Below are 23734 nucleotides of genomic sequence, written 5' to 3' on the forward strand. Positions count from 1 at the left end.
AAAAGAGCCCTTCAAATTATATAAATGATAAAAAAAATAAAATAATACTCTATTAGATATTTTATATTAAAAATAATAATTACTAATTAACTGTTATAATATGATTATATATAAAATATTATTATATTAAAGTATTCCTGTCTTATCAGAATTACTTGAACTTTTATTAAAATAATTTTAAATTGATCAAAATTAATTTTAAAATAATTATAGTAATTATTAAATAAAATTATAATTATATTATATTAATTATTACACATTATCACACCTACTGAATAATTACTACAATAATATCATTGAAAGTAAAGATTGTTATAACATTATAACAGCTATTTTATATAGCTACTACTGTACAACAATACTGAAAGAATTATTATTACATATTAGTTTTATAGCATTGTTAAAGGTACTTTTAAAATGGAAAATATGATAAGATATAAAAAAAATTTTTAATTTTTTAAAAATATTCTTTTAATAAAAATAATAATTAAGGGTGCGTTTTTTATGTTTGCACCATCTAATTTTAATTTTGCTGTAACAACAGTGTTACGGTGTGTATCAAATTTTCACATTAATAAAAAGTAAAATCTATCATCCTAGCACTTTAATAAAAAGTCCAACTACTTACAATTTAGATTAGATTTATAGAATTAATTTATCCTGTTAAATAATTTAAATAGATTAAATTTAAATTTTATTAACTCATTTAAAAATAAATTAATCCACCCAAGTCATAAGTCCAAATAGATTAAATCAGATTGTCATCCATGCCCCTGGATGTCCCTGAGACATGACACCGTGGTAGGACATCTAAATTGTCATCCTAAGCATGAGGAGCACAATCAAAGGATGCTGGATGTCTAAATTGTCCACTGCATGCACTTTCCAATTTACTCTGATGACCGATGAAAAACTTCCGTGGGACCAGATCAATCACCCTCAGATAGTCAATGAAGGTAACTGAGATTTATCATTTTTCAAATAAATTAAACCGTGATAAATTTGAATTGACTTACGAAGATATATATATATATATATTTTTAATGAAAATTATGAATTTTTTATCAATTGTTTTGGTCAACACGTATAAGATGTGAAATCAAAAATAAAAAATATTATTAAAAATTTATCAAAAATATTTATTTATAAAATGATCAAATTCAATTTATTATAAAATTTATTTCTTTTTTAATAGGCCATCTCATCTAATCTCCAATCCATCTTAAATTAGATCGAAAATTTCTCAACCCGTCTGATCATATGCTAAGTTTTTGACAAGCCTATCACAAACAAACTGACCCATTTGACAACTCTATCTCCAACCCTATTCACTCTCCTCAAACTTCTAAACTATATATCAACCCATTGATTCAATCTCAAATTTAATATTTATAATTGTAAAAATATTGAAGCTTGTACACCAAATAGGAAGTTTCAGACTTGGTTAATCTGAGAACTACCAACAAAACAACTCCACGTATTATCAATAAAGTTTGCCAAATCCTATTTATTAAGTACTACGCACAACATTTATTGAAATAAGGAAATTAATATACTTTAACTTACCAAATAAGAGAGACTTCAACGGTACCTCCCAGGCATATTAACATTGCCAGCTCCATTTCTTGCCTGATTAAAAGCCGCCTTAGAAATTAACAAAGTTTTTCTCCTTCAAGCTTTCAATAGTTTCCTTGATGCTTGTTTCAATGGGAGTGTAGTCGAGTCCCAAACTTTTGTACTTCTCCTTGGAGACTTGGTATATTGGCACAAAGGGTTTGTCATCAGCACACCTGGGGATGTTGGAAATTCATAAACTTTGTATGAAAACTTTCATGTGTGGGAAAAAGGGAAAAAAAAAAAAAGACTGGTGAAGCAATGACGGCAAAAACAAGAATCAAATAGGTCACTTACTCCTCGGGTACTGGAAGAGAAGGATAAAGTTGCCGTATGATCCTCACAAGCTCTGAGTAGTGAACAACTCTTTCAACTAGACAGTATCTTCCAGAGGCTGAAGGAACTTCAAATGCCAGAATGTGTGCCATGGCTACATCTTTAACGTTAACCCACCCGAACGATATATTCGGATATGTAGGTGAACCTGAAAACATGAACCAAAATAAAGAAGGTGATGAGTCAGTTTGACAACTACAAAACATTATGAAAATGCAAATCTCGTACTAAATAATACGTCAATGTTATATATACAAGGAATTCATTTCTCAAGTGTGTTTACTATTGTTAGTTACTGTGTAGATAGAGGTGAAGAAACCATTGATTTTCATATGCAAACAACGGAGTCATCAGGTCACAATTAGGGTTGTAAACATGCCAAGCCAAGTTTTGTAATGTTCAAGTTTATTTGATAAGGTAACTGAGCTAAGCCAAAGCCTAAAATGAACCAAATCATTAAAATAATTATTCATTTTGAAATTTTTTTTGTTTACTTAGCATGTTGATAAGAGTTTTATTGACGAATATTATTCACGAACGTTGTTCACGAACATTAACGAGCTGAACACATTATGTTTAAGTTTGTTGATTTAGTTTAACGAGTTGTTTAAACTTGTTCATTTCATTGATCTTGTGTGTATTGAATGAACATAAATAAAATCTTACCAAGCCGAATACCAAATTTGTTCACAAACATCCAGTTCATTCACAACCCTAATCACAATTTCATAAGTGAAGGAAATGTGTAGGACATTGATCTAATATAAATGAGTCCGTATAGGTTGCCAACTTACTACCTGTTGGGCCCGGCTTATTTTTAGCTTGTCTATCCCTCAGAAGCAAAAGTCAATCCAAACATGTTTTACATAAGCTATATACAAAAACACAGTTTTTTAAAACATAATTTGTTAACCCCTCTCTATTAAGAAAAATCACAGAATTGATGATGAAGAAATAGGCTCAACTACTTATACAAGATGGATGATGGTCATATGGCAGGGGTTCGCAATCAAATAGCTGCAGCATTGATGGAAAATAAAATTCATTGGTTCATGAGTTGTTCCTGTGGATGCTATCATTTACTTTGTGTTATTTATGTATTATTTATAGAACTCTTTTTTTTATTGTTATGAATTAGCTTTTATAAACTTTATATCATATAAAAGTTCTATTTATACGGTAAGAAATTGTTTTTTTTCAATGAATAAAAATTAAAAGTTAACTTTTATTATAATTTCAAATAATATTAGAGATAGTAAATACAATGATTAAAAGAGGAATTAATATTTTGTATGTATCGGAGACAGAATGGATCGGAGAGAATGTAAAGATGATAGAAAATTCAAATTTTAAATTATGATACACAAAAAGGAGTAAAACAAGAAATAGAATAGGTATTGTTATCGATAGTTCATTAAAGAATGAAGTACTAGGAGTAGTTAGAAAGAAAATAGGATTATAATTCTCATGATAATGGTGACGAAAGAAATTATTAATGTAATTAGCATATATGTATCTTAAGTAGGATTAGATGAGCGCATCCAATTTAAATTTTGGTACGATCTAGATGAGGTATTACAAAATATTCTACCAACCAAAATAATTTTAAGTGGAGGAAATTTAAATGAGTATGTAGGAGTAAAAAATGAGAAATATGATATGGTGCATGAGCGTTAGGGGTTTGGAACAAGAAATGAATAATGAAAAACTATATTGAATTTTACTATAGCTTATGACCTTATACTAGCTAATACATGTTTTAAGAAACGAAAATAACACTTTATCACGTTCAAAACTAGAAATAATAAATTGCAAATTGACTTTCTTATAGTTAGGAAGAATGATAGAAAAATGTATAAAGATTGCAAGGTCATCCATGGAAAAAAATTAACTACCTAACATAGGTTTTTAGTGTTGGAAATACCCCTCAAACATAATATCAATAGAAGGAAAATATCCACGACTCCTAGAATTAAATGGTGAAAGTTAAATGATGTGAAACAAAACATATTTAAGGAGAAAGTACAAGTACAAGTATTAAGAGAAATATATAGAGACTCGAATATGACATGAAATAAGATGATATCAAAGTTAAAATAGTAACCAAGAGTGTACTCGATGAGTTAAAGGAACATACACTACCAAGTAAAGAATTTTGGCGGTGAAATAAGAAAGTACAAGAGAAACGAAGAAAAAAGGAACAACCTATAAGGTATTATACACTTGTAAGAACAAGAGAAATTTTAAAAAATATATAGTAAGAAAGAGACTAAGGAGGCGCTTGGTAGGCGGGTTTAGGAGAGGGGAATGAGAATGAAATCTATTTCATTCCCATTCTTAATGCTTGGTAGACGGGAATGGAAATCAAAATAAGGATTTGATATCCCTGATTTCATAACCTACCCCTCCCCCGGTTATCGCTAAACTCATTCCCATCGCGGCGCAGCTTTTTTTTCCCGTGGACAGCGGTACCCCGCGCCCATCTTCTAGGTCGCGATTTCTTTCCTTGCGATTTCTTCCCCGCCGCGATTCTTCTTTTCTTCTTCCCCACCCGCGAGCCTCCCTTCCTCTTGGCCGCCCCCCTTTTCTTCTCCCCCGTTCATCTAAGCTCCCCCCCCCCCCCCCCCCCCCCCCATCTTCCTCCTCTTCTTCTTTTCTCTGCCGGCCGAGCTCCTCCACCCCTTCCCCTTTTCTTCCTCCTCTTCTTCTTCCTTTCTCCTCATTTCTCCTAGTCTACTTGTTTGAAGAATCTGCAAGGTGAAGCGCAATAATATCTTGCCCTCAATCATAATGAAGTCCTCTGTGACGCCGTCGCCGCTGGTCGCTATCAAATTCGCGATGCCGAAAACCACCGCCTCGCTCTGCGCCACCGCCTCCTCCACTCCGGGCTCCCCCCATCCTCCTACCAATCGCTCACCCGCCTCCTCGAAGCTGAGCTACGCTCCCTCACTCGCCTCACCTCCCCCTTTCCTTCCCCTTAGCTCCAATATCGGGTACCTCGAATCCATCGGCCGTCTCCTCCTTCACCCCTCCATTCGCTGCGTCTCCCGCGTCTCTAGGCCCATCATCACCGCTGGATCCGACCACCCTGTCCACGTCGACCTCGTCTGCACTTTCCGCTGCTGTCCTGCTTGGTTCGTGGTCTCCGATCGAAACCCCTCCTACCTTTCCTGGATCGGTCCCAGGGGACTCCGCGCTCGCGTTGAGCACGTCGCCGTTGCTGCCCGATCGGCTGGGGCTCTCAAACCCACCTCTGTCCTCCTTGTCTTCTCTCGTGGCGTACCTAGCTATGTTGCCAACAATCTGGTGAGGGAGTTTGGGGCCTCTGAGATTAATTTCTTTAAGAACGAGGAGGAGGATGTGTTCGAGGAATTGGAAGAGGGATGGGTTGGTGTTAGATGGCCAGACAGTTCAAACTCCAGGGTGTTTGAGATAAAGATTAGCCAAGATGACAGAGGAGGTGCGATTTGTAGTTCTCAAGTTATGGATGAGACAGTGGAAGTTTGTGAATCGTCTGAAGGATTTGGATCTGTGCTTTCAAAGATGAACATGAATTCAACCGACGTTGTAAATTTTGATACAACAGCATTGGTCGCCTTGGTTTCTGGAATTAGTAATGGAGATTGTGGACGGCTGATGAAGGTCCCCGAGCATGAGATGAGAGCAAGGTTCAAGGGCAACTATGAGTTCGTGATGGCTCAGGTGTGTGTGCCATTCTTTATGTTTGGGAATCTATAATCCCAGTAATGAATTCACATTGTTGATTGAAAATAGCTTGCAAGTAATTGACTCCTTATAAATAAGTAGCTCAAACTCTCACAGTAGTGCATTTTATTCTGATGAATAATATCTTGCCCTTAATCATAAAGTAGCGCAATAGTCTATTGTGGACAATTATGCCTTTTGTACGTTGGGATGAAAGAAAAATATTCATCATATTGTATTTTTTTTAAATAAAATGGTTTTGTCTATGACTCTATATGATTACTTTTGTCTTTTACATATAAGGGTAAAATGAGAATTTTGACTGATTCTCATTCCATAATTTAAGTCAAACCAAACAACATTAATGGGAATAATACCCATTCCAGTATCTATACCAAGCACCAAAAATCCGGTAATTATTCCCATTGTCATTAACCCCTCAATCAAAATCATTACCATTCCCATTACCGAATGTATACCAAGCGCCCCCTAAGAAAGCAATGAATGAAACTAAGAATGAAATTTTTGAATATTTATATCGAAAATTGAATACAAAAAAAGGGACAAAGACATTTATAAAATAGTTCAAAGAGAGAGAAAGGAAAACAAGAGATTATATTCAAATAAGATGTATTAAAGATAAATGCAATAAGGTACTAATAAATGATGAGGAAATAAAAAAGCAATGAAAGAAGTATTTTCATCAACTTTTTAATGAAGATTTAGATGACCAACTTAACTTAGGTAATTTAAGTAGGTTACATTAATATAGAAATTTAAAATTTTATCGTAGAATTTAAACTTTAAAAGTAAAACAAGCTTTAAAAGAGTTTTTAACCATGAGCAATTCAAGCCGAACATGTACTTAGATGCTGCTTTTGTGCGTGTGGCATATCCAGGGTACATTGTCCATTGAGAAACACCTTGTGTGCAATGTACTGCAAGGGTGTCTATGTATATAACTGATAATATATAGATGGAAATTAGAAAAAAAAAAGGAAAAACAAATATGAATGTGTGACTATGCTTGAGCATTGTTTCTCTCAAAGGTTAAGGGGTCACACCTTAAGCCATGAGAGTGTACTCGCCTACCGATTCCTATACAACGTAAAACTAGACTTGCCTACGTGATCCCCAACCGAAACAAGTGTAAGTCATTTCCAAAGGTTACACCATCTTAAGTCTTGATCTAGTCCCATAGAACCATCAAGAATTCTCCACTCCGGGAATAAAAGGATGGCAAATTTTGCCCTTTAGACAAAGGATCTACAAGAACAATCAATGGCAAAAAATGACATCATCAACAAGATTAACTAAATCATTACCAACTAAATCATTGCCATTTATAAATAACATTCAAAATAGATTCCCAGGTAGATCATAATAGTTCTGGAAGAGAGAAAAAATAACGAATGATGAAGCATGATGGTGCGTCTTTGATTCTAAATGGCTCTCCAGAGTTGAGGAAATTGAAGGGGAAAAGGTTCAGACACTAGACTATATGATGCGTCAAACATTTTCATGAGATTGTGCTGAAAGTTTTCATGCCAAACACTGATGTAACATAGAACTTCTTGTAGCACATCATACAAAGAGTAACATGGTTAAAGTAAGGCATGTCAAGAGTCAAGTACCCGTTGTTATTCCACCAATAGAAAGACAATGCTAGAGTGAAAATGCATGAAAAAAAGTCTAGCTGCAAACTCCATGTAATATAGGCAAATGGAATGTTTGAAAGAATTAAGCTTCAAACAGCATCATACCATTTATCAGGTTAAGGATTGCAGCAGCACTTGTGTTTAGTGTTGGCTGAAGAAGAGGACCTATGACCATTGCTGGGTTTATCGTGACAATATCAATGGCATTCTCCTTAGCAAACTTCCAAGCAGCATCCTCTGACAAGGTTTTTGAGAGAACATACCATTGCTGAAGCAATTTGAAGATCATCTTAGATAACGTACATAGCGTAGGAAGTATATCTTATAAATTTCTTAAATAAAGAGCATTTCCTGGTACCCAATTTATTAGAGCTACCAAACCCAAATATAAATATTCTGAATTTATGATATTCAATTGAATATGATGCAAAAGTGCTTACTGTATCAAAGGAAAACTCTGATTTATTAATTCATCAAGCACATTATATTGTGGTAACACAGAGATCTATAGACTGAAGGAATACCTTTGTGGTTGTAAAAAGGCAACCTATCTTCAAGCTGAATAGTTCCTACGGCACATTCATGGTCGCTGGTTGAAAGGCGTCAGCAGAATATTGACTACATTACTTATACATAATATAGTGACCTTCCAACACCCGTTTATGTCATACAATCAATCATACCAAAGATGATTAACTATAAATTTTTTGAAAGATAATGTTCATGCATGATAAATAATATGTTCAATAGGTAATACACTGTCTTTCAAGCTTAGAATAATTCATAAGCAATGGAATTAAAATACCTCAACAACCTCAATGACTGAATTTTTAAATAATTTATCTATAAGCAATTGTGGCAATGGGACAGACATATCTAGACAGAAAAAAACACATTATTATAAAGACGACTATAAGATTGGTTCATGATGTTTTCAGTTTAGTTGTCTAATGCAGGTAACATCAGAGAAAGTTTGTTGGCAGGACAGGACCAATATATTTGTCCAAACATGCCCAAGAGAGTGGATCATGAATTCACATACACAACCATCTTAAAACTCAGAAGTAAACAAGGTTTCTTGTGTGTGTAGTGAAATAAAGACGAATGAGAAAGATGCCTAAAGTGTATGTCAGCATTAACTCAACACACTAGATTCTAATGTGCCGCCTTCAAAGAATGATGAGCGTTGCTCTGATGGAGATTGAGAAATTCAAATCTATGCCATGGAATGATTGAAATATTATTTCTGTCTATATTTTCAGTTACCTTATCCTGCTCACAAATTTCAGCACTTGAAAACCATGTATCATCAACTACTACTTCAGGACTTCGTGGTCTATCATTGTATATAACAGCAGCCAGTGATGATGTCACAACTACCCTTTTAATGGAAAATTTCTTGCAGGAAGCCAGCACATTGAGTGCCCCCTTCACTGCTGGATCAAGTAACTCAGCCTGAAGGTTGAAAAAATCAATTCAACTATTGTTCAATCCCATTTGAAAAATGACAGTCAATAACCTATGTTGATATTTGACGTAAAAAAGAAGAGTAAGCAGTGATATACATACAAGCTTCATCAAGAATTACAGGTATTCTCAAAGATCACCATATCATGACATTCTAAGTCAATAATTTCAATTTATTTCATGTTTTTTTTGTATAGACAAGAAATTGTAAATAAGCTACTTTGGTGTGCACAAACAAATATAAAACATTTCCATAACATGAATCTGCACACAGGAAATCATTTTGTAAAAGATTCAGGATAAAATAATTCAAAGTACATCCGATAATAGATGTGATCGAACAATAGTTGAATTTATGTTTGGCAAAATTAACTATTACGTATGATATGATGTTGCACACTTTCAGGAATTATACAACCACTATATAAATGCTGTACTGACATGTCCCTAGCGTAGGCCATTAGGGTTATCCACTATTTTAGATGAATCTTAAAAGCTTGTTTCAAATAACATACTGGTTAAAAAACATTCCAATTCCATATCAGAAATTTTGTATGAATCTGAACATTCTATTTGATTTTGTCTGAATTTAAGTGAGAAAATGATAATCAAATATAGCTGGATTTAGTTTTAAGAGTAACTTAGCCTCAGGAAATTGAGAGAATTTTTGAACATGGATATGACTAATTTTGATCAAATTTGAAAACCATACAATTTTGACAATATAATTCTAATTTTAATATATTTGTTTACCAATACATATGAATTGGACCAGGAATAGCTTGAAATATTATTGTTCCAAAAAAAATGTTTAGAACCTTGTGAGAGGAGCGACATGCATAAGGAACAAACGCCTTAAGTAAAGAAACCAGTTAAAGATTAAGACCACCAATAATACCAAATAAGTTTAACTTAAACGAACACAATCGCAAACCTTCGGATCAGTGACTGCATGGTAAAAAGGAGATGCAGTGTGGAAAACACCATCGCAACCCTCAATCCCAGCATCAAAGGAATTCTCTTCTAGTAAGTTGGCTTTAAACAAATGAAGCCTCTCAGCGGCCCCATCCAAAGCACGCAAGTGTTCAGTCTTCTTCGGATCAGCTTAAACCTCGACAGAATACATATAACATTTTTTATTCCAATGACCGAATCGTGTGAGATCTTGAATTATTATTGCATATTCTAAACTAGTAACGGCACTAAAGACGGGAACAATGATCCATCTCAAGGGATCGGACCGAGCGATCAAATGAAAAACCTAATCCTGGACCGAGCACTGGAAAACGTGGCACACAAAAGGGAACTGACCGGGGTCGCGGACGGAGGCGCGGACGGTGTAGCCACGCTCCAGGAGGAGCTTGACGAGCCAGGAGGCGATGTACCCGGAGCCTCCGGTGACGCACACGATCTTGCTGCTGCTCATGGCGACGACCGCCTTCGCTCTCGCTGCCGCTCTCTTGGAGAAGGGGGAACCGATTGGATCGGAACAAGAGAGCGGCAACGGTGAACGCCGTGAGGCGACACTACCAAATGAAGCGGACAGGCGAAGCATGACTGCAGATGCGATTTGGTGAGTGGACAGTGGACGGCGAACAGGGAACAGGGAACAGGGAACAGGGAACAGGGGCGTTGAGATAAAATCTATTTTGCTTAAATGAGATAAAATTAATAAAATATATTAATTTAATGAATATTTGACGCGTAGGAAAAAAATCTACTATTTGAATTATATATAATCCGATAAAGAAAATAATTACATTATTTAAAATAATTGGAAAAAAAAAACATTTAAACAGCACGATTATTTTTTCCCACTTCCTAATTATTAACGCACTTAATTAACTCGCTTAACAAAATAATGATGTGATCAGTTCATGATAATAATAATGTTAAGGGTTAAAAGTACAACTACAATCAAATTAAAAATTATTCTGATAATTATTATAACGTATAATATCTAATATAATAATATTATAATAATTATTTAATAACTTCTATAATTATTTTAAAAATATTTTTTATTCATTTAAAAATAGATAAAGTTTAAATAACTTTATATAAAAATTAATATAAATAATATTTTTCAATATTTAGAATTAAAAATTAAAAATTTATGATTTAACTAGTAGCTATTCTGTAATAGATATTCGATAATCATTATAATATAAAAATTATTTATTTTATTTTAATCAAATTAAATTTTAAATTCTTCAATAAAATATGAAATTTGTTGATCCTACTATGGGTCAAGTTATGATCGATTCCCAAGAGGTTTTCTATGATTCCGAAGGGATTGAATTAATTAAAATGTACTTCGAAATCTAATTAAAATCAAATTAATTAATTCAATAAATTTTAATTTAAATATTTATAAATTAAAAAATAATTTATTTTAAAATTTAAAAAATAAAATTAATGAATTATATTTATTAATTTAATAAATTATTTTATTAAAATAATTATTTTAATGAATTATTTTATTAAAAAAATATATATTTTTTAAAATTTTAAAATATAAAATTAACAAATTATATTTATTAATTTAATAAATTATTTTATTAAAATAATTTTTTAATAAATTATTTATTAAAATAAAAAATATCATATTATATTTATTAATTTAATGAATTATTTTATTAAAATAATTATTTTAATAAATTTTTTTATTAAAATAAATTTATATTTATTTTAAATTTAAAAATATAAAATTAAGGAATTATATTTATTAATTTAATGGATTATTTTATTAAAATAATTATTTTATTAAAATATATAAATTTATTTTAAATTTTAAAAATAAAATTAACAAATTATATTTATTATTTTAATATTTTTTATTAAAATAATTATTTTTAAAGAATTATTTTATTAAAATAAAATTATCAAATTATATTTATTAATATAATGAATTATATTAAAATATAATTGAATGAAGGGTAATATAGTAAATATAAAACTAGTTATGTTTTATTCCCTCCAAATAAATAAAGTAAATCAAACAACATTCGTCTCGTAATAACTAATTACCAGGTAATCATACCAAGGGGGTACAAAATTAAACTCTAAATCTTAAATACATTATAACAACTATAAATTAATATAGTAAATTTTTTATAGTTATTATAAGAGTATTGAAATAAAAGGATATTTTTAAGATAAAATATTTGATAGGACATTCTTTTAATTTATTTATTTTTAAATGTTCATCTATTTAATAAATTTGAATTTTTTTTATTTTTACTAATTTTTTAAACTAAAATTTACCATTTTGAAATATATATTTAAAAAATTTTTGATCTAGAAATCTTTAAAATTAGAAACGGAGTTTCATTTATTTATTTTTTTTATAATCGATAAAAAAAAATTTATAATTCTGAATTAATCATTTTTAAAATTATTAATTATATCATAATAATTGATACCTGAATTAAAAAAAAAAAATCGGAGCCGATGCAAAATGGTCATCTCATTTGCTTAACCGGGATAACGTCGACCGCGGCCGCCGACTCATCCTTCGTCGGCGCTACAAGAGACCGGGCGAAGAGCGGTTAACGCAACCCTTGGCCGCGGGCGGGCGGGCGGCGGGTGGGCGATCGAGAGAAGAATCGAAGACTGATTCCGTCTCCCTTCTTGTCGTGGCTCCTTCTCTCTAACCCTAACAAGGAGCGTTGAGATTTGATAAGGGATGGCACCGGGGCAAGGAGTGGGGCAGCCGCAGCAGCAGTTTCGCTATACGCAGACGCCGTCAAAGGTGCTCCACCTACGGAACCTGCCATGGGAGTGTACGGAGGAGGAGCTCGTCGTCCTCTGCAAGCCGTTTGGAAGGATCGTCAATACCATGTGCAACGTCGGCGCCAACAAGAACCAAGCCTTCGTCGAATTTGTACGTGTCGAACTCTTCTCCCTGATCCTGATTCGCTTGTGCAGTTTTTAGCATTATGTTTTGATAGTCTATATTCCTCTGTAAAAACTACTTAAAACCTAAATTTTTTGGCATTCCACTTTTCAATTTGATGTTTTTTCCCTTCGTGTTTGGTCCCCAAATCTTGACATCGGACTCTGGAAATTTTGTTTATACTTTATTTTCTGTCAGATTGGAAAGGCAGCAATGTACAAAACCCAATAAACTGAAGAAATAGGGATTTTTTTTACTAATATCAAACTCTCGAATTAGCAAGATTTCCCCATTTGACCTTTAGAGCAGGTGAATCACATCCCTCTGTTGCTTCCTCTGTTTTAACCCAGTATACTAGATCTAAATTAGCTAGGATACATAGGTTGGACTCTTTCTTCAAGTTCCAGCATCATTTAGCTTAATTCTTGGTTTTTACTCCCTTTTGCGATATACATGTCAGTGTAGTATACTTGTAAGATATCTTAGTTCTGAATATACTGCATTAAAAGAATTCTTTGGTTACGAGCTTTACTTATTCCATGTTTAAACTCTTTGTACATTGCTGTCAAATTTGAAAATTGTCATTTTGTCTCAATGTAGGCGGACCCCAACCAAGCAATTTCGATGGTTTCATACTATGCTTCTTCATCTGAGCCAGCCCAAGTCCGTGGAAAAACTGTTTATATTCAGTATTCGAATAGGCAAGAAATTACAAACAATAGGAGTACTGGAGAAGTTCCCGGGAATGTCTTGCTTGTCACTATCGAAGGTGTTGAAGCTGGCGACGTCAGCATAGATGTTATCCATCTGGTAAGTTGTTGATAGAATCTATGTTACAAAATACAAATAAAGGTGTTTAAAGACTATGTTCATCCTATCAAATAATTGGTTTTTAGTTTATTGGACCTTTGTATTCAGGTAAAGAACATAGAAACCTTGTTGCAAAATAAGCTCCCCTCTCCAATTCTTATTGACTTATGTAAGATCTAGCTTGCTCATGTTGACTTTGAGAGCCTTGTAAAAAAAACTTCTCATTAGGATTGAGGAAAATGATTAGCTTCAATATATATACTTTTGATGTTAGTTTGACAATCATATTTTGGGATTCCCATACTCGATCTTTATTTACCAATCACTCCAAGATTTGGAAAAGCAGATGTTGTATGGAACACCATATACTTTGAAAGTAAGATCATTGGAACTTATGGATAATTCTTTTTGGTTGACTTCTTGTTTTTGAAACATTTCTATCTTGAAAATAATCTGTCAGATGCTTCATCTAATGATTTGATGAGAGCCTGAGATATTTCCATAGGCATAATAATTCCTATGTTGATAGTTTTAAGGAACACAAATGTTGTTGTATATCTTCTTTTCAGGCTATTTTTATGATTGAATTGCTTTTGTCCTTTATGGAAACTTTTAAGGTCACAATTTTTGTATTTTTTCCTTGCATAAAATTTTGTGTGAAAGGGGTATCCACTTTTTGCTTTGAGCTGCATTTGGGTGACTTCCAATCATTTTTAAAGGAAATTAAGTTATGGATCTAAACTTTACATTTATAGTCTATGTTGGATAGATTTCTTCATAATAATTAATAGTAAATGCTCCAAAAAATGTTTCAGGTATTCTCAGCCTTTGGTTTTGTGCATAAAATTGCAACCTTTGAAAAAGCTGCTGGCTTTCAGGTAAGACTTTGTCATGGGGTTTTTGATAAAACTGCAGGTTATAACTTTCCTTTCATTGGATGTTTTGCAGGCACTAATTCAATACACGGATGCAGAGACTGCTGCTAGTGCAAGAAATGCATTGGATGGGAGAAGTATTCCGAGGTTACAAATTTTTCCATGTTTTGATGTCGAAGTTATAACACAGACTGTTGGTTTTTTTGAATTCATTCTAATTGAACTTGAATGTTCCAGGTACTTGCTTCCTGAACATATTACATCTTGCCATTTGCGTATTTCATATTCAGCTCACACAGATTTAAGCATCAAGTTCCAGTCTCACCGTAGCAGGTAAGAATTGCTCTACAATCTGGGGCAAGTAGTTTGGGATTGCTTATGATTTAAGTTCTTGCATTTTGATTCTGAATGTTGTACCTTGTTCTCAGATTACACAAGGAAAGCAACAACTAGAGTATGATTTTTCTTAGAATTTGCATCCTTGTCATATTCAGCACCTATCTTAAGAATGCATTGTCAAACAGGTTTCCTCTTGCTAAACTTGTTCTTGCATCATGATTTCTAATATCAACTTTTTAGGATTGACTGAGTCAAAGTACAATTGTTTTTGGGCATATATGTTGTTTGTTTGACCTTTAGTTTACAACTGGAAGCCATGCCCCATTAAGTTCGGCCTCCTTTTCAATCAAACAGGAATTTAACCAGAGCCTATTCATTAGGATTATTCCAAACATTTCAGGAGATTTAATTTCGTTATATGAAGATATAGGTCATCTTTTATTAAATGAATATTTTTTAAAATTCCTTGCATTCTTTATATTGCACTGATGCAAAAATTCTTTGTTTGACTTTTAGTTAAAAGGTTGTCTCATTAAATTCAGACCCCTTTTCATGATGCAGAATATTGCAGGAGATTTAATTCCATTATATGGAAATATAGGTCATGTTTATGTTAAATGGCTATATTTCATTTCCGTACATCCTTCATATGGCAATAATGCAACTCTAAACTAGGAATTTTTAATTTATAAGTTCTAAGACCGTATGATTTTGCTTTGGTAGATCCTCCTATTTATTTAAGCGAGTATTCTATTCATTAGCTAATGCTCTTGTTCAGTATAATCGGGTAGATATCAGTTTATTTCCAAATTTGTTTTGGTTGGGGCCTTGAAAAGTGAGACCAATCCCTTATGTCAGAGGATCTTCAGTTTAATAAAATTTTGAATTCTCTTTGCAAGTTTTGTTTGTCCTGGTGATAAACAATGCAATGTATCAGATCTTTTAATAAAGTTTCATTGTCATAGTTTCAACTTGCTCAATCTCATTCACTCTTGTGATTTCTATTATTAAGCACTATAACACAGTAAAAGATGCTTGCACAAACTTATGTCAAGCTGTGTACTGTTATTAAACTTGTACGTGCAAAGCTCTTTCAGTCTTTCTTAAGCTTTTCAAATGGGTTTAGGGTTTCGACATCTTTGCATTAGCTTGCTTATAATATCTCAGTATCTATTATAGTACTACCATTGTACCACATTGCTCTAACATTATCACCTGTTCTATGTGATTTTTTCTCAAGTTATATTGATATTAGCTTTATATAAGTTGTTTGCAATCTTGAGTTTTCATAAAACTTATAGTAATCTGTTTCAATCTCTTTTCAAACAGGGATTATACAAATCCTTATCTTCCTGTGAATCCTTCTGCTATAGACGGAAGTGTACTGGTAATTTTTGCACAACTCATCCCTGCCTCTTTACCTTTTCTTCTTCCATGTTCTTCAATGTTCTTATGAGATGTTATTCACAGCCTCTGTCAGGTCCTGAAGTAAAGAAACAGGAGCCTGAGAGTAACGTCCTGTTAGCTACTATTGAGAACATGCAATATGCTGTGACAGTTGATGTTCTTCATACAGTAAGATGTTATTTCTATCTCTGGCAGTTTAGTATTTTGAATTTTAGCCAATGCGTAACTGCTAGGTTGATGTTCTACAAATACAGGTATTTTCTGCCTTTGGAAGTGTGCAAAAAATTTTAATTTTTGAGAAAAATGGTGGCGTACAGGCCTTGATACAGTATTCTGGTAAAATTTTTGAATGAGTTACAAAGTGTATGCTCTGGTGTTTCATTCTGAATGAATGCCCAAATTTACTGAAATTTTGCTAGTCCTACATATCCTCCTTAAGTTGTCCGTTTTTCATTTCTCTGTTTTACCAGATATTACGACTGCTTCAGTTGCCAAGGCTGCTTTGGAGGGGCACTGCATCTATGATGGTGGTTACTGTAAGCTCCATTTGACATACTCTCGTCATACCGATCTCAGTGTTAAGGTATAGATTAATTCTTTGGATTAAATGGAGTAACATAGGTTTAAATTTTGATTTTGTTGGAAGATTTTCCACTCAGGAAAAAGGAATAGTGTTGTATCCGTTGATGCTCTTATGTCACTGTATACCCATATTTGAATGATGTTTTCTTCGTCTATATGCAATGAAGATGTCGTTATAGTTGATTCTATGTTTGCATGTTGTTTGTTATTCAGGTGCACAATGATAGAAGCAGAGATTACACTGTCCAGGACTCTAGTATACAAGCAATGTCCCAAGCTCCCAATTTGCCAGCATCCTCTTCTTGGCAAGCATATCCACAATCTTCGTCTACATATATCAGCAATGATTATGCTGTCCCTGGACAAGTAACAATTTCACAGGGTCAGATGCCCACATGGAATACTAGCACCTCAGGTGCAAGTTTGGCCTCAACGTCAAATCCTGTTTCTTATTACCCTACTTCAAGCATCTCTGCTCCTCCTCCTACTTGGCCACTTCAAGCTTCTCAAGCTTCATCGTCTCAATTTGGTCAACTGGCAAATGCACAGCCTTCTGCTGCACCACCAACTCAGCCTCCGTATTTTGCTCAATAAGCTGCTTATTTGTGCATTCTTTAGGTCAGTTATATGAAATGACCGTATGAATTTATTCTCCAAAATTATCGTAACAGTAATAAATAATAAATGATTATATGTTCATGATCAAGGCTGGCTGGTGCTTGCTTTGAACCTGTATGCATCTTGTATTCTCATTGATATAATTTGCATCAGGTTCTCATTATGCAAGGAAATTCTTGTCATGGTCTTTTTTCACTATGCCTTTTAAGTTTGACAAAATTGAGTCTGAATTCTGATGGAATTTGACAGCTTTCCATATATTTCCTTCTTAATACCAAACAGTTATGTTGTTTATACTATCGCATTTAATTTTCATTCTCTTGGGTTTTTTTTTATCAATCATTCAGAATTTCCTGTAACCTTTATAATATTATGCAGATGTTTGGCTGCCTCCTTCAAATTTGATAAATGTCTTTAGCATCAAACTAAATTATCTTCTCAGAACTAGTTAAATCTTCAGCTTATTTCATGCTATATTTCATTACTGTTTTCCTCAGTTTGGTTTAAGCAAGCAATGACCAGAAGCACATGACTTGCAGATGTATCGGGAAAATCTGGTGAAGTCGCATTGATATATTTCATCGCCCCTTCTGAGCTTCCCTTTCTCGGCATATGTAAGGTTTGGAACTTCTATGTTGTAGAAACTTGGTCTGGTATGTATCAGTTCGCTATCATCTGGATTTTCTTATTTGATATGGCAAGAAAAAAGTAACCATGTAAAAGATGGTGTTTCATTTTCACCTCATGGGGGTTTTGCATAAAATGTTTGGAAGTTGTGCTAAATCTGAGAGTTGTTTGACCTACCCATAAGACGTTCTTATACATTAAAAAAAACAAATCTTTTTAACTTGAGATTTGGCTATTTGCTTCGTCTTGATGCTCATGGTAGTGATCAGTCTTGCAAACCCTAGGATTTCGATATGTTCTAGTTGTATAATTTATGGGTTTCTTCTGATTGTATTCTACCTCATTCAATTTATTTATGCTTGTGGTATTCTTATTAATTGATGCAGAAAAGTTTTTCTGAGTTCAATTTTAATTTAAACCTATAATGAATGTGAGGCATCAATGAAATGGCAGAATAGTTAGTACACACTGAATCTAACAAGGTAACTTCCAAGGAAAGTGATGAGCAGTGAGACTGAATGATCCACATGAAAGTTCTCATGCTAAATGGAAAGCACAACGATCAGTTCAAACAATAATAAGTTGGCAAAAGAATACAAGAAAGTGATGAGCAGTTTTATTTCCTCGCAATAGAGGCAACAATGAAATGGCAGAATAGTACATACTGAATCTAACAAGGTAACTTTCAAGGAAGCCTAGGAACACGCAGCTACATCGAGTTATTGTGCGCGGTGAGACTGCATGATCCGAACTCGGAAGAAGTTAAAGTTTTCAGTGGTAAATCAGGATCAAGGTCGTCACAAGGAAGAAGATGATATCAGTATTCCTGCATATCCTCCTTAACTGAGCAGTACATGAAGCAAGGTTTCAGATACTACAACTCAGCAGCCCATGACAGCACAATTGTACACAAAATTCCCACAATGCTTGCTGGCAATCATGTTCCAAACCGGAGGTCCATCTCTCGGAGTCCACGAGTTGAGTTCGATGGTTCCACCCCCGAGCATTCTAGGTCCGCCGATTACTATGAGACGTTCACCACAAGCCCGGAAAGCCAAGCCCCAACCGTTCACTGAATCCGGCCTCTCAGGCAATTTGCCCAAAGTTGTCCAAGTGATGTTTCCCTTGTCATACTTCCTAACTTCCTTCTCTGCATAATCAGCTGCATATAGTTCATTGTTAACTACCGTAACGAGCGGAGGTGCACCGCTAGGGCCGTTCAACCCCTGGGACATGTTTGGAATGATTCTCCAGGTGCATTTCTCGATATCGTATTCTTCCCCACAGGTAAGCAATTCTGTAGGGCTACTCATTCCCCCGATCACATAGAACTTGTTGTCCATGAATATGCCCGAACACATCTTCCGCGGTTTGTTCATGCTAGGAAGAGTAACCCAAGTCTGTGTATCAGAATTGTAGAGCTCTGCGGAGTTCAAAATATTACCTCGAGCATCTATGCCGCCGGCTACGATAGCTCTCTCGCCGAAACTGGCAGATCCAAACAAGCACCTGGGGTAGTTCATCTCCACACCTTGGGACCAAGAATTTGTCAAAATGCTGTATCTCAACAAAATATGGGAAATTCGAGAGGTGTAGTCTCTTCCGAAGACAAGGAGCTCTGTGCCCACGGCCAAGGATTCCTTATCCGAGCACATGAAGAAATCATTAGGCGGCATCCTCGGCAAGGTAATCCATCGACTACAATAAGGATCGTATGCTTCCCATTCGAGTATGTTGCAGGAGAAGTATACCCAATGCTCTATGATCCCCGCCTGCCTTCTCAACTTGTAGAGCTCGCCAGTTCGTATGAGGGAGTTGAAAGCTCGGTTCAAGGAAGCAAGGGTGCCGTAGTTCGATCTGGAGCAGTGGAGGAGGCACTTGATGGACATGTCGCGGCCAATTTGAGTGATGAGAGAGGTCGTTTCAGAGTAAGCGCCATCATCGCCGCCGCAGCAACTGGGTTCATCGGGAGGCAATGGCTTGAGAGGGAGGAGGCTCTGTGGACTTTTCCCGTTTCACTTTAGCTTCGTCTAGCTCCAAGGATTCCACGGATGGAGGACGTTTGTTGGTTTTGATCTCGAGGAGCTGGTATGTCATGTAAGCCCAGGATTCTTGCTCGAGGGAGCTCCTCAATGTTCTCCAGGTCAAACAAGACTCATTCTCTATCATTTCCTACTCTGCGACTGTGTCACCCTCCAAGCTCCTGTTCCGGATGAGATAAACAAAAAGAGGTTAGCAACAATGATCAATCAGGTTCTTCAATCAAGAAAATAGAAATGTTTTTTCGGTGAGAAGGTGAAATCCAAATGAAAGAAACAATTTTGGGGGAACTAGCACAAGATCACTGCATAGAAGAAAACATCAAGGAAAACAACAGCATCCGATCAATCTAAGAAAGTTCATTAAAGAACAAGCACCACGGAAGGAAAGAAAAGAGTTTGACGAGCTAAACCCTAGAAATGAGTGCTATCAGACCCAGATCCACAACTCCCGCTCCATAAAAACCTTAATTTCGAACTATTTGCGAGTTCCCTAATCTGTATCCAGCAATTCCAAGGCTTTCCGCCAGATTCCCAGAAGAAGAGATCGCACAAACAAGTAAACATCACCAAATCCCCTCAAAAGATCATCTTCACTAACAATCATCACGGGAGCAAGGGAATCAGCACGGAAATAAAACCCAAAACTAGAAAAAATGAACTTACGTGAGGATTAACCGCGAGGAGGAGGAGGAGGAGGAAACGGCGAATCACCGACACGGACCAACAAAGACGGTGAGAAGAACGGAAACCAAATCGTTGCTCCTCCGGCTCTGATCCCCTTCTTCTGTCTCCTCCTCCTCAGGGCTATCTCCTGCTGCTTCTGCTTCTGCTGCTGCTTCGGCTTCAATTCGTCCTCGCGATCGAAGAGGGGCCAAAATTCATAGCGATTGCTGCGGCGCTTGCAGATGTCTTCACGAGCTGCTACTTCTTTGCGCTTTGCGCTCTTCCTCCCCTTTCTCTCCGCCCCGCGACGCCTCCCGAACCTCAACCCCTCGCCGCCTCCTTTTATTCTCCCATGGCCTCTCTCTCTCTCTTCTCTCTCTCTCTCTCTTATTATTTATTTATTTATTTCCTTTAGCAGAAAACTGTTTAAGGCAAAATCTAAATATAAGAGCCCAATACACATTTTTAAAAGATAATCAACACTCTACAGCTCCAATACGGCAGATAATTAAAATATAAAAGATTATCAGTTTTAATAAATTAATTTATATATTTTCAAAAATAATAAATTTATCTTACCATATCATAATTATAAAAAATGCTTCTGATGTTTCAGAAAGCTTCTTTTTCTCATTTTTCAAAATTTGCGTTGTTTATTATAAAATTAAGAATTTTAAACAAATATATATTTTTTATTTATTTCTCCATTATATAATTTTTTTTATTTTCCGTACGGATTAGTGAATAAAATAGGAGGAGAAGTAGGTGGTGCCTTTGTGGCTTGAAAGGAACGTTTCATTATCATATCTCATAATATAAGGAAAATGTTCCGCCTTATTAAAAAATTAACCTAAATATTCTTTTGTTTTAATTCAATTTTTTTCCTCCAATAAATAACAAGGTTAATTGCTAGAGTTATTATGTGCTTTAAGTGTCTTAATTAACTTTCTAAAAAGTTGTTAATTAATTAATTAATTAATTAGAACTAATTAAATCAACCCGAGCTTTGGATTCCGGGTCAAATCTTGCTATTATTCACCAAATTGGATTTGTTTTTTCATTGGACTGTGTTTATACATTGTTAGAGTTGGGTCAACCACTTGTCACGAAGATTTGACTTGCCTAACTAGTCAACGCGTTCGCGTTGACTTTTATGGAGTTGCCTTTTGTATTTTTTGTCATTATACCGTTAACCTTGTAGTCGGTCATTATTTAATTAATTTAAAATAATTGAATAGTATAATACTTCATATATATAGTTCCAAGTCATAACAAATAAGAAGCTATACGACCAAGCTCTAGTATAATTATTTTGATATAGCTAGCCCTTTTAGTTATTTGACACTTTCCAATTGTTCTAGTGCATTTATGATTATTGCCTCTATGAACATAATAGCTAAATAATCTTTGCACATCGCAATGAACATCTAGTATATTTTTTTTAATTTTTTTAGGATTTAAGGTATAATATTTACGGTTTAGAGCTCAGATTTAAGGTATATATATATATATATATATATATATATATATATATATATATATATATTACATACCCATCTATGAGCAACTCGTAAACACTTAGTGTTAAATATTTATTAATATTTAGGGTTTTGAGTATAATATTTAGACTAAGATAACTTAAATTTAAAAAAAAACATTAAGTACTTGTGGATTGCTCACGGATGAGTATACAATATATCATCATCACTTTATATCCACCCGTGAGTAACTAGTGTTAATTTTTTTCACTTACTTTAACTTAAATATTATACTCTAAATCCTAAACTCTAAAAAATAATTTAAAAGAAAATTAACACTAGGTGTTCATAGGTTACTCACAGATAGATGTATAGCATATCATCCTTATATGTGAGTGATAATATACTACACACTCATTCGTGAGCATCCAGTGTTGATTTTTTTTTAATTTTTATTTACTTTTAATTATTTCAATTTTCACTTACTTTACTTTATACACTATACCCTTTTCTGCAAAGGTGGATCCGCCACCTTAGCGGCCCTACACGGTCAGCCCCACGACCATCTATATACACTATACCCTAAACTCTCTCATGGGTTGATCATGGATGTATGTGCACCATATCATTCTCACATACATGCATCTATATATATGTATTGCAGAATACATAGTATAATTTTTTTTTATTTTTACTTTTTTTAACCTAAATATTATACTCTATTTTCATATATAATTTAATTAAGTTGAAACAATCGTACTTATATTTTAGCTATTTTAACTCAAACTTCAGTCTTCAACTACCATTTTGAGAATAAAAAATATAATAAAATAGAATCATATAAATAGGTTTAGCTATTTTCAAAATAGAATGTCTTTTTTTTTTATGGTAATAAAGATAAAAAAGATGATATTTTGCCTTGGAAAATTTATACAGAATCATATAAATAGGTTTATTTTTTCAAAATTTATTTAATCTTTGACAAATATATACTTAATCATTTTAAAAAGATAATAAACTGGTAGTGATTTGGACATGATGTAAATATATACTCACTCATAATTTAAATAAATAATTATTTATTATTTGCAAACACTATATTCATTGATCACTAGCAAACAAAAACACCACAACAACAAAAATAAAATAAAAATAAAAATAAAAATCATTTAATATTCATTGAAAACATGAGCTATACACGTGTCAAACTCAAGCCAGATAGGAACAAAAGAAACCCATCCAACTCTCTCTCTCTCTTTTATTATAAAATAATAATTTAATTGGTATTTATATTGTAGATAATTCCACAATTCAATAAATAATCTAAATTTAGTTTTTGGAAATTTAGATTTCTATTTAACCAATTAATTCCGTAAACAACTGATTTAGCATTATAAATTTTTTTGATTAATTATTAAAATAAATCAAGAAAGTATTTAATACTTGATTTTCATGATTGATCCATTGTTATAGAACAACCACATTTATGTAATAGAATTATAGACCGTAACATGCTCCATAGATGGTATTCTGATCCACTCAGATAATTATATTTTATACTATTTTTTAAATTTTTTTATCAAATAAAAATATATATATTTCAATCGAAAATAAA

General features: G+C 33.9%; 3 protein-coding genes and 1 pseudogene across 3 annotated transcripts; 2 read left to right on the forward strand and 2 right to left on the reverse strand.

Moving 5' to 3' along the window:
• Nucleotides 1-1369: 1369 nt before the first annotated feature.
• Nucleotides 1370-10350, reverse strand: LOC141821144 (phenylacetaldehyde reductase-like). Its single transcript, XM_074708524.1, has 6 exons — nucleotides 10092-10350; nucleotides 9715-9884; nucleotides 8580-8768; nucleotides 7419-7581; nucleotides 1912-2098; nucleotides 1370-1790 (listed from the first exon to the last, which is right to left on the reverse strand). Exons 1-6 carry the CDS (start codon nucleotides 10333-10335, stop codon nucleotides 1646-1648), a joined length of 1098 nt encoding a protein of 365 aa, XP_074564625.1. The 5' UTR covers nucleotides 10336-10350; the 3' UTR covers nucleotides 1370-1645.
• LOC141818141 (uncharacterized) lies at nucleotides 2928-5688 on the forward strand (annotated as a pseudogene).
• A 1950-nt stretch (nucleotides 10351-12300) lies between the features above and the next one.
• LOC141821222 (polypyrimidine tract-binding protein homolog 1-like) lies at nucleotides 12301-18161 on the forward strand. Its single transcript, XM_074708621.1, has 11 exons — nucleotides 12301-12666; nucleotides 13279-13488; nucleotides 14304-14366; nucleotides 14437-14510; nucleotides 14601-14696; nucleotides 16032-16089; nucleotides 16173-16277; nucleotides 16364-16445; nucleotides 16580-16692; nucleotides 16905-17309; nucleotides 17849-18161. Exons 1-10 carry the CDS (start codon nucleotides 12469-12471, stop codon nucleotides 17283-17285), a joined length of 1380 nt encoding a protein of 459 aa, XP_074564722.1. The 5' UTR covers nucleotides 12301-12468; the 3' UTR covers nucleotides 17286-17309; nucleotides 17849-18161.
• Nucleotides 18162-18479: 318 nt separating this feature from the next.
• Nucleotides 18480-20970, reverse strand: LOC141821407 (F-box/kelch-repeat protein SKIP11-like). The gene is given in 3 exon segments (XM_074708839.1): nucleotides 18480-19904; nucleotides 19906-20139; nucleotides 20642-20970. Coding segments are annotated over 2 exon segments (1287 nt in total). The 5' UTR covers nucleotides 20106-20139; nucleotides 20642-20970; the 3' UTR covers nucleotides 18480-18817.
• Nucleotides 20971-23734: the final 2764 nt, after the last annotated feature.

Source organism: Curcuma longa, chromosome 2 (genome assembly GCF_044706935.1).
Source record: "Curcuma longa cultivar G26 ecotype Majalengka, Jawa Barat chromosome 2, ITB_CL_G26_1.1, whole genome shotgun sequence".
Lineage (NCBI taxonomy): Eukaryota > Viridiplantae > Streptophyta > Magnoliopsida > Zingiberales > Zingiberaceae > Curcuma > Curcuma longa.

Excerpts from the sequence above, each read along its gene's own strand:
- LOC141821144 (XM_074708524.1), bottom strand. The coding sequence starts at position 10,335 with ATGCTTCGCCTGTCCGCTTCATTTGGTAGTGTCGCCTCACGGCGTTCA. Across the intron at positions 9,885-10,091 it reads CGCCTCCGTCCGCGACCCCG|CTGATCCGAAGAAGACTGAA; the intron begins GTCAGTTCCCTT and ends TCGAGGTTTAAG. Across the intron at positions 1,791-1,911 it reads TCTCTTCCAGTACCCGAGGA|GTGTGCTGATGACAAACCCT; the intron begins GTAAGTGACCTA and ends CAACATCCCCAG.
- LOC141821222 (XM_074708621.1), top strand. The coding sequence starts at position 12,469 with ATGGCACCGGGGCAAGGAGTGGGGCAGCCGCAGCAGCAGTTTCGCTAT. Across the intron at positions 14,511-14,600 it reads GATGGGAGAAGTATTCCGAG|GTACTTGCTTCCTGAACATA; the intron begins GTTACAAATTTT and ends TGAATGTTCCAG. Across the intron at positions 16,693-16,904 it reads ATACCGATCTCAGTGTTAAG|GTGCACAATGATAGAAGCAG; the intron begins GTATAGATTAAT and ends TTTGTTATTCAG.